The sequence below is a fragment of the Nelumbo lutea genome, chromosome 2 (genome assembly GCF_056320005.1).
Source record: "Nelumbo lutea isolate HS-2025 chromosome 2, American lotus-T2T, whole genome shotgun sequence".
Lineage (NCBI taxonomy): Eukaryota > Viridiplantae > Streptophyta > Magnoliopsida > Proteales > Nelumbonaceae > Nelumbo > Nelumbo lutea.
In genome coordinates this window covers 63,828,869-63,844,691 of record NC_142685.1, presented here as the reverse complement: position 1 = coordinate 63,844,691, position 15,823 = coordinate 63,828,869, and the positions used below count along the sequence as shown (strand labels likewise).

Sequence of the window (15,823 nt, the reverse complement as noted above, 5' to 3'; positions counted from 1 at the left end):
TATTTAAGCAGATCTGCTAAGTTTTATAGCCAAAAGGTTGTAGGTTCAGATTTAGACATACTACGTATCATCCTGTTTTTGAAACTCACTAGAGATATAGCCTATGAGACCGGATCTAGTAGGCAAACCCTTGTGAGCATATACACTCAATTTTCACCAAAAAAAAAAAAAAATTGTACATTCAACAAATATCTAATAGATTACTTAGGAATTTGCTTTAAATCATTTCTAGGATAAGTTGGAGGTATTTATGACATAGCTGCTAGAAAATTTACTGAGTGTTTATTCAATGTGTTCACTAGGGTGTTCTACCTGATCGAGTGATTCGGACCCTTTTAATTATGATTAAAATAGTCATTATCTTATTTACTTAAAAATTAATGCACAGTTCTTAAAACACTGATACATTATAAATAATATCGGCCAATGTGGACCGATACCTTATTTTCTATCTATCTTTCCAAAAAAACGAATACTCATGGGACCATATTGGCTGATACATTTAGAACTTTAAAACCTTCATCAGCAATGATGGCTGAAACAGAACCTATCAATTGAAAATTGAAAATAACCAGAAGAAAACCCACCAAGAAACCAATTAATTAGGAAGATCAAACTGAGGGGTGGTTGATGGGCAGATACATGCATCTATAGAAATTTACTTCTCTCCAAATAAAAGGGCTTTTACGATGGTTTCAGGCATGCCATCAATGTATGGAAATATGTGACCTGAACCCTTGAGCTCATGATAGTGAATCCATGGCAGCTTTGCAGCAATATAGCGTTGTAGGCTAGCAGGAACAAGCCCATCCTCATCTCCATGCCATAAGTGAACCGAACCTTCGCCATTAGGAAACAGGTTCTCAAGGTCCATGGGGTCGAATTCCCAACTCCCGAACCCGACGATCATGTCACGGTGCAGGGACTCAAAGTCTCCTTGCTGCCTGATCTGTGCCTGTGGAGAGCCAAAGAGAATTTTGATTAATCAGAAGTGTTTGATAGTATGTTCTCTATAAGGTGTGGTGTGGTTGAAATCACATGGTTTGAAGTTTGAACCATACTTCACTTTAGATAGGGTGCGGTATGTATCAGGACCAAGCAACCCACAAATATCCATAGAAACGTTATAAAAACTAGTGGAAATCAAATCTGCATTACACCGGATGGTTGAACCAGTGGCCTGGTAACCTTTCAGGGTCTAACCAGCTGATTAACCGGAAAACCCATGACCCAATGAGCTTTCCAGTTCTCAAGCCAGTCCAAATCTGGGATTAAAATTCATAGAGCTAGCTAGGGATGGATGGGCCAAAACAGATACCATACCACATAGGATTCCCTCGCTTCAAACTTCTGGAAGACCTCTTTATCTTGGCTACAAAGAATATCAGGGCTATGGGCTATAACGCTGGAAGCAGGAAACCATTTCTGAGTGTTCCACCAGTATGTGAGCCAGGGAGCGTAGTGAGACACTCCAACTGCCCAACGATCCCGGGGTAGTTGCAGTTTATAGGCTTCCTGGGTCAAATTGGTGGGCAGCCCTCTCCACCAGTAGTTGACAACCGGTGCAATTAGTGTTGCTCCTGCTAGCCTGCAAGCATTTCAAACTTTCTATTTCAGAATTGCGATACATACCATAGTTTTGGTATCATATCAAAACATATCGATCCATACATATCAGTTTTCAGGGTCATTGATACATTAAATACAACGATTTCTGACTAATGACCAGATCCAATGGAAAATAGCCTTCCTATAGATGGCCTGATTCAATTCAAGTTTGCAACCTGAAACTTCTTGTTAAGGCTATGTTTGATTTAAAGTAAAAGGTAGAAAAAAGAAGGAAAAGACAGGAAAAACCTATACAATATTTGTAAAAGTTTCCCCACCTTTTCTTTCCTTTGCCTGCATTTTCCTCCAAACGAAACATAGTCTCAAAGTTTTAATATTACTTTCGTATGCATTTCCGACAGTTGCTTATCTTTTAGTGGACAAAATGATTAATAATAAAATACTTTAAATATAGTAATGGACCCATGTTTTGATTCACTAAAAGATTTATAGTGAAACAAGATCTCCTGAAAGCAAAAGTTATGTGCACACCCTGAGATCATGGCATCTGGTCACGCTTAAGGAATGCCTGCCATTGAGTTTAAGATACAATTAATTATGGGAGATTCCCAATGTGTGTTTGGATTCTGCGTGTTCATTTATGGTAAGTCAATTATAAAAAAGTAACTTATGGCATAAGTTAAATTATTGTTAATTAAAAGTAAGTTCTTAATTCTTTTACTTGGCGTAATTTACTTACATTTCTGTTCATGGTCAGATGATATTGTAGAAAAAGAAATGCTCTCAAGGCCTTGTTTGTTTGCAGTGTAATTTCATTTATACTGATGAAAATGCATGGAAGTGCAAATGAGTTGAGTCCAAATTTTAGTTTAATTTTGTTAGAGGTTTTACTTGTTTTCAGTCACTTCAGCTGTAACTAGAAGGCCCCTTAAGCATGGCTTGTGGCTAGCACTGGTACAAAATAAAACATGGCCTCATAAGGCCCCATTTGGGAGGGCTTAGCTTTATCTTAGCCTGTAAGTGGCTTCTTTGAAATAGCTAAGAAAAGAGGCTAAGCAGGGGGCTACACGAATATGCAATGGCCAATTTGAGTCTCTTGTATCTCAAGTTTGAGGCAATGTGGGTTATATCCTCCCCTGTTTTCTGTTTTTGGGTATATTTTTTATTAATAAAATAATTTTAAGATAGATAGTTACCCCTCCACTTGGAGTAAAATTTGGTGTTCGACTTTTTACAAAGCCAAAAGTCAAAGTAATGAAAACTTTCCCGAAACAGTCACTAAACAGGCATTTGGTTCATCATACATCTATCATATCATATTTTATAATAATAATAATAATAATAATAATAATAATAATAACAACAATAATTTATCACATAAATTAATATATATTTTTTTAATTTTCTAGTGATAATCAGTTGACATCAATAGTAAAGTTATCTGTAACACATCATATATGAGAGCTATAGTTGAGGTCATGCCGTGCTTTGGGCCTAAGTCATCAAATATGTTATATTACTAATTTATATCATATCACATATAATATATGTATAAAATATATATTATTTATATTATATAAAGCAGATATTTTGATTTTAAGACAGGTTATAAAAAGTAAATAAAAACATTATATTGTATAAGATTTACCCTATCTTTATTTGAAAACCTGCCCTTACATCAGTAATTTATATAAATATAAAATATTATATCTAATATATTGAATATGTCATTTTATAATATATCGTATAATTAATATAAAATGACCACTTTGGAGTGTTCGTGTAAAGAACAAAGGTTTTTCAAATTAAATTTGTTCCAGAAGAGAGAATACAGGAACATGTTGGGCACTTCTGTAGACAGGTTCAGCCAAAAACCTATGCTTGTCCATAATAAGCATTAATTTAGCCAAACACATATGAGACACCTCTTAATTCTTTATCATTTTTTTTCTTGAAAATGTAAATAGATTTGAATGTTTTGATAAATTTATTAAACATGGTATTTACATCAAGGGCAAAATTGTAACACAAATCCGAAAAAAAAAATAATTGTTATTTGCCACAGTAATAAGAAAAATATAATATTTAGTGTACAAGCTTTTATAGAATTAAAATATTAAGGAGAGTCAATAATTATACTGTTAAAATGAATTATTGCAGTAAGCTGTCCTTATGCAATAAATTGCCTCTTACCTTTTGTTTTTTAAATAAGATAATTAGAGAAAGGTTTGGTGTAAAAAAACTAGCTGTAAAAAGTAATCTGGAGTTTTTTTTTTTTAATTTTTTATTTATTTGTTTAAGTGAATTGAGTGGTTAAACCAAGTGGTCCTACAATTCGATTCATGACTCAGTGACCAAAACGGTTTTTCAGTGTTTTTAACCCATTGTTGATGTCCTTGAGAGGTTATTGGGTTCTTGTATTATTTTATTTTTTATAGAAAAAATCTATGATATCAGAAAGACATGATCTTAGAGGAACCTTGACCGATGAAAACCCATCTATAAATTTTTATAAATACCACCGGAGTGGTTAACATGTTTTGGATACCAATTGATCGGTAACAAGTGTTTTTGGATATCATATCTTTCAGATATTATAATTAATCTTTTTTTTTAAATATTTATATCTTTTCAATATTATAGTTGAACTCTTTTTTAAGATATTTATAAATTTTAAATATTATAGTTGAATCTTTTTTAAAATATTTTATATTGACAACATTATAGGTCGACCCATTGATCTAAATGGTTGAACCTATAACCAATTGACCTAGAGGGAAAAACAATCCAATCTCCGGGTCGGGTTTAAAAAAAAAAAAAAAAAAAAAAAACTGGTTTACATCCGATATGTCTGAAAGAAATGTTTGAAACCGTACCTATGAGGGATATATTTGAGGCAGCTCCAAATCGCCTGTCCACCCATGGAAAACCCAATTACGTAGAATTTAGATCCGATTCCCAACTGGTCTGCCAGTTCTTCAATATCCAAAGCCGTATCCTTCACGGTTCGTTTGGGGTTAGGATCGCTCTCTCCATACCCAGCTCTGTCAAATGACAGCAAGTAGATGCCCAGCTCTTCAGCAACTCTCTGTAGAAATTAGAAAATACACCACTGGAATCAGCAACACAACTCTTTATCTTCAGATATGAAATCGAAAGTCTCAACCGAGAAGAAAGAAGCAGAAGTGAAACCAAAGCGCAGAGAGATGAGTAAACCTGAGGCAGTGGGATGGTATCATATCTGCAAGAGTCGAAGCCATGAACGAAGATGACTTTGTATTTGGCCTTATCTTTTGGGACGCCGTTCTCTTTGTAGGCCAAATGCCTTCCACCTCTGAGTCTTATTCTAGGCGCTGTCACAGGTGGGCCATTTGGGGAGCCACAGATCTTGGGTGGTGGGGGTTGGATGGCCTGATACATCCATGACAGAATCCCGATGAGTAGAAGGACCGAAACTTTCTTGGACATGCCTGAAAGTGTTGAGTTTTCACCACAGAAAGTCATAAACATCGAGCAGATCCATTAAATTCAGATCAAAATCCAGTATTTTCCGATGCATCACTACAATTTAAACAACTTAAGACAACGAAATCTCGATGTGGAAGCGAGTTCATGTAGATTATATTATAGAAAGAGAAGGAACCCAGAAGTCAGAGTTAAGCAATGGGGCAATAAGAGATGTGATGTAATAAAAGAAAGAATGTGAAGAGATCAATCAAACAAGTGAAAGTGAGAAAAGAAAGAGAACCCACCAGAAGGAAGATGGAATGAGTTGCTTTGCATTGATTTTCGTGTGTGAGCCCTTGCTGAAGCACCCGATACTTTTCTGTTAGCTTCCGTCATTTCTACAATAATTGATTTTCCCTGTACCTCTTATAATCAAGAGTCTGGAAATAACAATATATAGCAATTTATGAAGGTTGATACTTTTGGCGTACACCTCATTTATTTGATACCAACTCCCAAGTCCGAGAGTTTACCAACCAGCTAGTTGGCGCCTTGCAATGCGGTTAGGGTATTGAGTTTTTATTTTACACAGAATATATACAATAATACACCAACAGTTTTAAAATGACTGGTATTCAAAAGTTAGATATTGTGTGCAGCTTTTCCCTTTTTCTTTATTTGTTTCTTTCATTGATGAGTGGAAGATTCCATATCTTTATCTGGCAAATCTGTTTAATGCCTTCACCTGTTCTAAACTGTACGTTTCTATCTACTGATATCACTTGGGAAAAAATTCTCGATCATGCCTCGAGTGACAATTTGGTCATCGAACCTTAAAATGCCATAATCCTGTATCTGAATTTTTGAAACACCACAATCCAGTTCTATCGTTAATGAACCGTCAACTAACACGTAAAAGGACATAAATACCCATCTCATTTTCGATAACTGTGCTCGAGTCATTTTCAAAATCATAAAAATGACCTCCACTAAAATAACATTTATCTCTGAGTGGAAATAACTATTCACTGCTCTAACTTATCGAAGAGTACAGTTCACGCCGATGCCGATAAGCAGAATACGCCACCGGAAAAAACTGAAATCAAAGGAAAAATATCATCGGAGAGAATGCTTGTTGCTGGTAAGGTTTAAAATTTCGACACGATATGCCCCGTATTTGGCATATCGTATCGTATTTTTGAAAAACAAATACAAGATATGCATGTAAATTGGGCATTTCGTCTTTTTTTATATATATCAGACCCGTATCGGAGGTGTATTGGGGTGTATCGCATTGTATCAGTAGCGTATTGACGAAAAGGATATAGCCAAAAATTGAAAAAAAAAATAAAAGGGGAAAGCAAGCTTTTTTTCCCTGAAATAAGCCTTTTTTCACCCCCAAATGACTCTAAAATTCCAAACCTCATTCCTAAAGAGTTAGATTTGCAAAAATTTGCAAGAAACAAGTGTGAATCGTTATTATTTTTGAAGATTTTTTAAAAAATTAAAAAAATGGCAAAAATAAGTAAATTTTTTTCAATTTTTATAATATCTTGTGATTTCTTTTTTTCTTAAATGTATAAATTCATATTGATCTACATTTCTTACATTGAAAATCACAATTTTTTTTTTTGTGTTATCAGTAGATTTATGGAAATTTTATGAAGATATTTGGGGAAATATAATTAACAAAAAAATTGAAAAATGTAATTTTTCTCTGCTTATAAAGACCAAATATGTTTTAGATCTATGGATTTATCTATCATATCCATAGAGCAATTGAAATTTCTTCTTTAATATTTTTTTGATTTTTTTATTTTTAGAATAAAAAAATAAATAATAATTAATAATATTTTATCATTTTATCACAATAATTGAATACATTATAATTCTATGGATGATCTATCATATCCATAGACCAATTGGAATTTCTTCTTTAATTATTATTTTTTTATTTTTTATTTTTAGAATTAAAAATAAATAATTAATTAATTATATTTTATCACTTGATCACAATGATTGAATATATTATAATTCTATGGATGATCTATCATATCCACAAAGAAATTGAAATTTCTTCTTTAATAACTATTTTTTGAATATATTATATGATGTTAATTTATTTTTTATAATTTTTAAAATAAATAATAAATAATTATTAATTATATTTTCACTTAGAAGTTGTGCCAATGCATGTTTTATGGTTGGATAGGAGGGTTGGGTTTTTCTTATCCCATAAAACATTAAAAACTTGAGAATTTTAATTTATAAATTATAGTTAAGCATAGGATTTTTTTAATGAAATTATAACTAACTACAATATATTTATTCATAAAAACATTAAAATATATTAATTTAAAATTTATCAAAGTATTTATAGTGTTTCCAAGTGTATCTATGTGTATCTTACTTTTTCTCCGATACGCATGTGTATCCAAGGTATATCCTGATATGTCTCTTAAAATTGTCTTTCTAATACATTTGACGTTTCCAATACTTTCAACCTTGGTTGTTGGAATATAAAACATTTATTGGGAAAATATCACCGGAACTGAGAGCATTTGCTGCCATTAGAAGTGTTTTTAATCCCACTGTCATCGGAGAAGAGAACACTTGTTGTCGCGTTAAAGACAAACAAGGTTTTTTTTTTTTTTGCTATTTTATTTCTATCTATTTTTCTTTAATGAATTTCATGTGATTCTTTTGTTTTATAACATGAATTTTAATGCCCTTTCTTGGTTGGTTTTGTTTAAAGTTCACATCCCTTTTGCTTTAAAGCATGAATTCAATGTCCTTTCTCTGTTTTTTTTTTTTTTTTTTGTGAGATTTGGATTTCAGAAACCTAATTAGTGATCCTGGACTTATTTTATTTTTAAATGGTGATGGTTATTATTTTTAAATGCTAATATTATTTTAATTATATATCCTTTTATTCTCTCTGCAACTCCATATCTTTAGAGTTCTGAACTGCAATTACTCGAGACTTTATTATTTTGATTAATAATATTTTTTTTCCTTTTTTAGCTATTTCTTTGACACCCTTTTCTTTCTTTGGGGGCGTTTGATAACTCTTTTTAGAGGTCTGGTGTCCGAAATATCTACTTTTCAAACACCGGACTCGTTTGGTATTGCATCTGAAAATAGATCTGATTGATTTTTCAAATCTGAAATCGTAAGCACGGCCCATCTCTTAACGCGCTCAGACACATTTAAGAGATACTATAAAGTTAAAAATACCCTTCAACAAATTTTGAAATGCCATGATTTTTCCCCAAACCTAAACTCTATCTCATTTCTTCTTTCTATCGCTGCGTGCGTTCTCAACACCATCACCGCCTACGTTCTCAGAGATAGCATTGGAAGACCATCGTTGTCTATGTTCTCAAGACGACTGCTCTAGGTATATTCATGGCCATCCCTCCTTTTCTTTCAATCTGACTTCTTTGTCTTCATAGTATTCTTCAATTTTTAGAGTTGAAATAGCACCTACATGCCAGACGCTAACCACCGGTGAACAAGCATCAAAGATATATTCTTCTTCTTCTTCTTTTTCTTTGAGGCAAAGATCGGCCTCAAAGCATATTTCTCTTCCCGTACCTCAAAGCTTCTTCTTCTTTTTCTTCTGCAAAAAATGGCCACAGTTTATGCGACAACAATGAAACACACACATATTTGTCTTAAAATACCCAATTATTTGCTTATGAAATATAGAATTTATTTCTAGAAATTATTTCTTAAAATACCCAGTTATAGAATTTATTTGCTTATGAAATAAGGTTGAGAAATTTTGTAAAAACTTTTCTGGAATTGATTTGAAACTTATCAAATACATACATGGGTTGAGAAAGTTTGTTAAAACTTTTCTAGAATTCATTTGAAATTTATCAAATTTTCTAATTTGTATTCCCTTAATTACAAGCCATATTACTCATATATATTTATATTGCAAATTAAAATGTATTCAACTCCCTTTTTTCTCAAGATAGAGGCCTACCTGTATATATGGCAATGGGACTACAGCCACATATGGGGAACAACTCCCCCAGAATTTAACATACATGATGGGTGATATTCCCAATGTGAGATTGGATTCTATATGAACAGAGTTGTTACTTGTAGGAGATCTGAATTACTTGAAGTATACAAATTCATTCATGTATGTTAAATTTTGATGTTTTTCTAATTATTGAAGTATTCCCATCTACTTTATCTTAATTAATAGTTGTTTTTAGTAATTATTAGTTACTTTTCTTAATTATTAATTATTTTTATTAAAAATTAATTTTATTAAATATTAAATATTTATTTTGAATTTGATAAATTATTTTATATGAAATAGTATAAGTTGAGTTCAAAATTACCAAATAGTCTATTCTAGGGGTAAAATAGTAAAATTAGGAGATTTCAGATGTTAAAGGTTTGGTCCAAAACAAACAAGCTTATCTATTCAGAGCCTCTAAAAAGTAGAAAAGCATTTGTCTTTAATATCTTTTTAACATTTTAGACTTCAGATTTCAGATTTATCAAACGCCACATTCAACTTTCTATCTCTCTTTCTCTCTTTGAGTTTCAAACTTGTACGTTCTCTAGAAACTAAACTCTTTTTCTTCTCTAGAACAAGCAAAAGCAATTCCTCTTTGTTTCTCGTACTTATGCAAAATACTAAATTTCTATACTTCTAATTGTTTTTGTGATTGTTTTTTGTCAAACCCATCTCTCTGTTTTACCCTTCTTTTATTTGTTTAAAGAGAAAGGATAAAAAGGTCTAAAAATCACAAACAAGGGTAATTTTGGCATTTTATAATTATTTAATCCGCATATGGTGTTGATTGATGGTCTATTAATGGCAGGTACCAGATTGTCACGTTTAAAAAGTTCAGATACTGAATTGTCGCATTTTAAAGTTCAGGAATCAAATTGTCACTCGAGCCAAAGTACAAGGTACTGATATGGAATTTTCCATATCACTTATAAATTGCTCCACACAAGTGATAAAATACATCAGACCCACAACCATTCAACCTCTCAATGTAGGCCCATGTATTTTATGAACATTATTATAGGTTCTATAGCTTGCTCAATAACTAAAGCATTTAGCTAATCCGAATTCTTACAATAGAATTTAATTAGTCATCTATATACAGTAGGTTTCGTCCTCACAAACTTGGTCTTTACACTGTCCTCACAAAGTCACAACCCTTACAGCTGTGCATTAGAAACATCTTCCCATAAATGAAAATATACAAGCATGGAGATGTTCCTAATACACGGTTGCAAGGGTTACGGGGACAATGTGATGACCAATTTTGTAAGGACAAAATTTAATCTCCCTTAACCTTAAAATTTGTTTCTTGAGTGTGACTTAGGCGGTGTTTGGCATAGTCTTTATCTCATGGATGGGTCTATTTCGGTCTCGTAACCTTAAAATTTGTTTCGGTCCCGTCCACGGGATGAACACCCGTTCGGCTGGCTATGGATGGGACAGGTCCACACCGCAATTTCTCATCCATGGCAAAAACTCATGGTTAGGGTCCGCTCACACTCTATTTTTGATCCCCTACTTCACACTCCCTAAAAGGCTAAAACCCTGTTGCCTATTTCACATTTTAATATTTTTGAAAATAAAATAGTAATTATTTTACTTAATTTTTAAATTTTTAATGTTTTTATCAATAAAATAATATTTTTTAAAATTTTAATTATTTTACATTTTTACTATTGTTTTTATCAAGGTTTCCGAACCACTGTTGATCTGGACGGTCGGACCGTTCGACTCGGGAACCGTCCAAGAGAGCGGCTTTGTTTTACCCTAAACCTGGTTTTTGGCCAAAACTGTTGAAAAAGTCAACAACCCATTGACCCGGGTGGTCGAACCATCGACCCATCGACTCGTTTAATGGTTTTTTACCATTTTTATTTTTAACTATTTTTTTTTTAATTTGTTTGTCAGAACGGGCCATCCGTTCGAATCGGACCTGGAAATCGGTGGCCAGAATGGTTTCGTTTCCATGTCATTTTTTAAAGCGTTGGTTTTTATAAGAAATTCATATTTGTTGGTTAATATTAATTCATTGATGCATTTTTCAATATATTTATCATATAAAATGAAAAAATTAGATATTTATGATTAATTGTGTAAAATTGTCGATCATTCATAAATGTATATGAGAGACATGGAATCAAAAAGTGTGGTGTGGTGTGGACTGGTCTAGTCTATAGTTCAGAACAACTAAGGACTGTGGTGTGGTGTGGATTGGTCCCTGCCACAGGGTGTGGTGTGGACCAGTCCACACCCACCAATTTCTCCTCCACACTACACAACACCCCCTTAGCTTTCTATTGTCAAGTTCCTGTTGGATGGTTTAATTGCACTCAAGTACAAGTCATTTACACCCCTTGGTCTTCAAATGAATCAGCCCATATCTTAGCCAAACAAACATGATTGCTCCATTTCTATTTCCTTCATTTGGTTTAATTGCACTCAAGTACTGTTCTTAGAGACTGGTTTGAGCTAAACTTCTTGTTGAATGGAATTTGTAGTCGATAATTCAACAAATAACAAATATGCAGTCAAATTAATAAATAATAATATCATGTTCATTGTATGCAATATGTATTATCACAGCACTTATCATGTTCATTCATATAACAAATTAATAAATAAGTAAATAACAAATTAATAATATATCAAATTAATATTGATCGAGATTCAATATATTTCTGGATTGCATTTCTGTTCAGGAAATATTGAAATGCATTTTAATATTGAATCTGGATTCATATAGGAGGAAGAAGAAGCGACAGAGGACCTGTATGCACTACGCAATATGCACGATTCAAGAAGGAGGAGGAGGACCTGTACCTTTGTACGCAAATCGATTTGTCTTCCTCCCTCTAATATTCTTGATCTTGAATCTTGAATTGGGTCTATGAGAACTGAGAAGACAATCTTGAATTCGGTTGAACAATGAAGGGGGAATAGCAGTTTTGGTCGATGGTAACTCACATTTTTTGGGGTTTTCACTTTTTCTTTTAATTTTTTCCAAAATTACCTGTCATAAAATTGAGTTTTCCCACCCAAAACCCTTTTAACTTGAGGCTATTGCCTCATGTAAATTGAGACGAAAGGCTAAATGCCTACGCCTCACTAAAACTGAGGCTTACGCCCCTTGAGTTGAGTCACTAAAACTGAGGCTTACGCCCCTCGTTGTGCGAATGAGTATGCATTGCAAACAAACTGAACTTATAGAAAATATTAAGGAACCGGAATTTGAACTCTGATGCATTTGTACTAAAAATGAATAGAATTTACACTGCAAACAAATGAAACCCAAGGCTCGAAATAGGAAGTCAACATTTCCAAAACTTCCATTTGTTAAGTAGAGACCAAAGCTTTTTGATGTATGAAATCATAAAGAAATGAGATTCCAAAAGTGACGTCTGAAAACAAAACCTGACCTATTTTATTATTTTTATTATTGAACTTTCAATTGAAGGTGCAACTTTCAACTTTCTTCTTCCGATCTTCTGCAGACTTAAAAATTCAGTTAACTTTAAGAGTAGAACAGGTGACATCAACTATTAGAACATCTTATCTATACTTAATTTTTATAAATTCTAAAAGATAGACATGTTTACATAAGCATGGTATTAATTAGTTTTTCCTACTTGTTGCGTCAAATTAGGTGGAGTATGGGTATGGTTTTCCAATTCAACTCTATGAAACGATATGTTATATCTTGACCCATCCTTTTGAATCACAATCTTATATCCTATATGCATCTATATGTAAATATTTTTTTTCTTTTTCATTTTTTCATAAGTTTGTATATACTTGTTGAGATCAAGGTTCAAAATATCGATACGTCGGTAGGAGCGTATCCGATGATATTGATACTGTTTTTTATACTTTTTTTTTTCAAAATCGATTCAGGGGGGCAGTTTAAGGCTCTTCAATCCTCTGAACCGGTCAGAACCCTGATACACCCACTGTAGGGACGTATTGGAGAGGTCCTGGAACGATATGTGGGCCGATACGTGTCGATACTTTGAACCTTGATTGAGATATATAATATATTCTAACATTATATAAAGCTTAATCCAATAAGGTACCAACTCATTTATTGGTAGAAATATAAAATACCAACTTGAATCGTATGAAAAAGGGTTTACTATAGCATATATGCTTGTGCCGATTATATTGTATTACATGGTTGGGGCAGGGTAAGGCGGGACAAATTCCGGAATCCTTGTTGTCTACAGGAATGGGGATGGGATTAGGATTTTTAGTCCGGATCAAGGTTTTTAAAATTGAATCGAACAATGAATTGATCAGGGGTTCGGTTCCCAGGTCAACCGGTTTGACTATTCGAACCCAAGGAATGACCTATTTTGACAAAAAAAAATTAAAAAACCACTAAAACCATTGGGTGGTTTGAATGATTCGAACAGTTCGACCAGCCAGATAAGTGGGTTTTTAACAAAATCAATGGTTTTTGACAAAATAATGATTTTGGGGTAAAATGAAACCGATCACCTGATCAGTTTCTAGTTTTTTCAGTCCGATTTTAAAAACCATGGTCCTGATAAAGATTTAGGGCCAAGATGGGGCGGGATATTTGGCATGCAAAACCCAACCCCACCCCTTTCCCATTTCCATTCCTAGCGCATCCCCCAAAGCCCATAAACTGTCAACCCAAATGTAGTGGGACCTCAGCTGCTTTTGCATCACCTCTACAGAGTACAGACAAGGTTGGAGACCGCGAAAATGCCATCTTTTTCACAGAGTATTGGCGATGTTCTCAGAAGTTGAAAATCCTGGTTTTAATTAATGGTGTGCAGATCCCTCAAGAGTAGAGATTATAAATTCGCCCACTGTATTTTTCCTTTTTCCTTTTCTGATTTAGTATTTTTTTTTTATTAATTAAACCGTTTTTTGGTAAATACTAGTTGATATTAATTAAGCTAGAACATGAAACAAGAGCTGTGGATAAGCTCTATTTGAGGAAAAAAAGTGTAAATTAAGCTACATCATAGAAAGACCAATTGTAATGGTTTGCTTTAATCATTCTTGTTATCAACAGATAAAAAAAAACAGCCTGGTCTGTGTCATATTTATACTATATTATGGATTAACATAATTCTCATATAGAATATTAGATATAATTTGCAGGATTTGTAACTCCTAAAATTAAATACAACGCATGTCCATGGAGACTAAATAATTAAAACAGACAACTACATTTATTTCTGATTACAGTAGCACCACTCTTTTGCATTATATAACTGTGTACTTAAATGGGTCAACGTTCTAGATGCATTGCACTAATAATATTTTAATACTTAATAGATCAGCATTTCAGATATAGATGTGAAGCTAGTTCAAGAAACGATTAAAAATAGCCAAAAATAGAAGATAAAAAGAGAATAAAAGAAGTTAGGGAAAGAATGAATGTGCTAGGCTATATTAAAGAAAAGGCAAAATATAAGGATTCATATTCTTTTAGTCAGTCAAGGGATCAACATGTAATGGTTGTACATACAGGAATTTGTGCCTCTCTATTCAAATAATCCCACTCCACAGACTTCATATGAAGGACTACAGTTTTGGTTTAATTTGGGTTTCGCCCAAGTCCAACCATGCCTGTAGCTGGCAAAGCCCATCTAGGTCTGAATATGGGCAAAGCTTTTAGCTCATGTTGAGGGAATCCCTCCTAGCGAGGGCCCATTTGGATATGTAAAGTTGTTCACTGCTTAGTGTTTAGATGAGGTCTCTTGAGAAAACAGTGTACGAACATGCTGAGAGCGTAGCATCCAGTATATAGGAACATCTTCCCATGAATTTAACATACAAGTACGGAAGAAATTCTTTATGCTCAGTTTGGAATGAGTACAAATACAAATATGTAGAGTGCAAAACCTTGTATTTTGTATGTATTTGTACTATACATATTTGTATTTATACTATTTCCAAGCTGAGCCTTATGTATTTCTGGATGACATGCTCTCAACATGTTTGCACACTTTTGTTTTTCGGAGATCTGGGCTCCTCAGTGGTTCACCCAAGCATATCTTTATCTATAGATTGTTAGATAATAAAAATCTATTTAGAGACCTCATCTAACAGCTTAAGCTTTTAGATTGAACGGTTCCTTGAGATAGTATCAGAATTGTTAATTGCTACAAAGACTTGTTTACTTTGAAACACTAAAGCTGTTAAATGTAGTTTGGCAATGGAAAAGAAGAATATGCCCTGGACTTATTTCTGCTTATGTGATGGTGATGGCATTTTCTGAGGGCATCTTTTATATTATTGTGGTTGTTCAGCTTCATGCTTTTAAAGGAGTCATCTTCATCGTGATGTACAATAACCAAGGATCATGATCCAACTTTTCCTAAAGATTGATCCATCATCCATGTCTGGATCCACCCGAATTCATCCTTGATGTCCACAACCAACCTAAAGATTCATATGGATATTGCACAGGGATGAAGTGATTTTGATTTTGGTGTCAATTCTTCTGCTTTAATTTGTTTTTTATGTATGTTGGGTACATAGCAAGAATCTTTTTAGTCTAAAGAACTAAGATCCGAATAAAACCCCATAATAACCAAAATGGATGAAGTGTAATCCAAGGATAGCTATGACTAGCAACTTTTTATCTTTGAGTAGTGGCTGTTATTGGTCATTAGACCCAAGGTTAAAAATATTGAAAGGAAATCTTAAGAGACCTATACACTTTGAATATGTATGGATATGATGAAAAAATTAGAATATTGATAAAAAAAATTAAGATACGCGTGGATA

At 33.3% G+C, this 15,823-nt stretch overlaps 1 protein-coding gene across 1 annotated transcript; it reads right to left on the bottom strand.

Moving 5' to 3' along the window:
• Window positions 1-407: 407 nt before the first annotated feature.
• Window positions 408-5,513, bottom strand: LOC148871180 (uncharacterized). Its single transcript, XM_088971589.1, has 5 exons — window positions 5,322-5,513; window positions 4,786-5,039; window positions 4,446-4,657; window positions 1,324-1,588; window positions 408-955 (listed from the first exon to the last, which is right to left on the bottom strand). The coding sequence occupies exons 1-5, from the start codon at window positions 5,410-5,412 to the stop codon at window positions 659-661; spliced, it is 1,119 nt and encodes a 372-aa protein (XP_088827715.1). The 5' UTR covers window positions 5,413-5,513; the 3' UTR covers window positions 408-658.
• Window positions 5,514-15,823: the final 10,310 nt, after the last annotated feature.

Excerpts from the sequence above, each read along its gene's own strand:
- LOC148871180 (XM_088971589.1), bottom strand. The coding sequence starts at position 5,412 with ATGACGGAAGCTAACAGAAAAGTATCGGGTGCTTCAGCAAGGGCTCAC. Across the intron at positions 4,658-4,785 it reads ATACCATCCCACTGCCTCAG|AGAGTTGCTGAAGAGCTGGG; the intron begins GTTTACTCATCT and ends TAATTTCTACAG. Across the intron at positions 956-1,323 it reads AAGCGAGGGAATCCTATGTG|GCACAGATCAGGCAGCAAGG; the intron begins GTATGGTATCTG and ends GGCTCTCCACAG.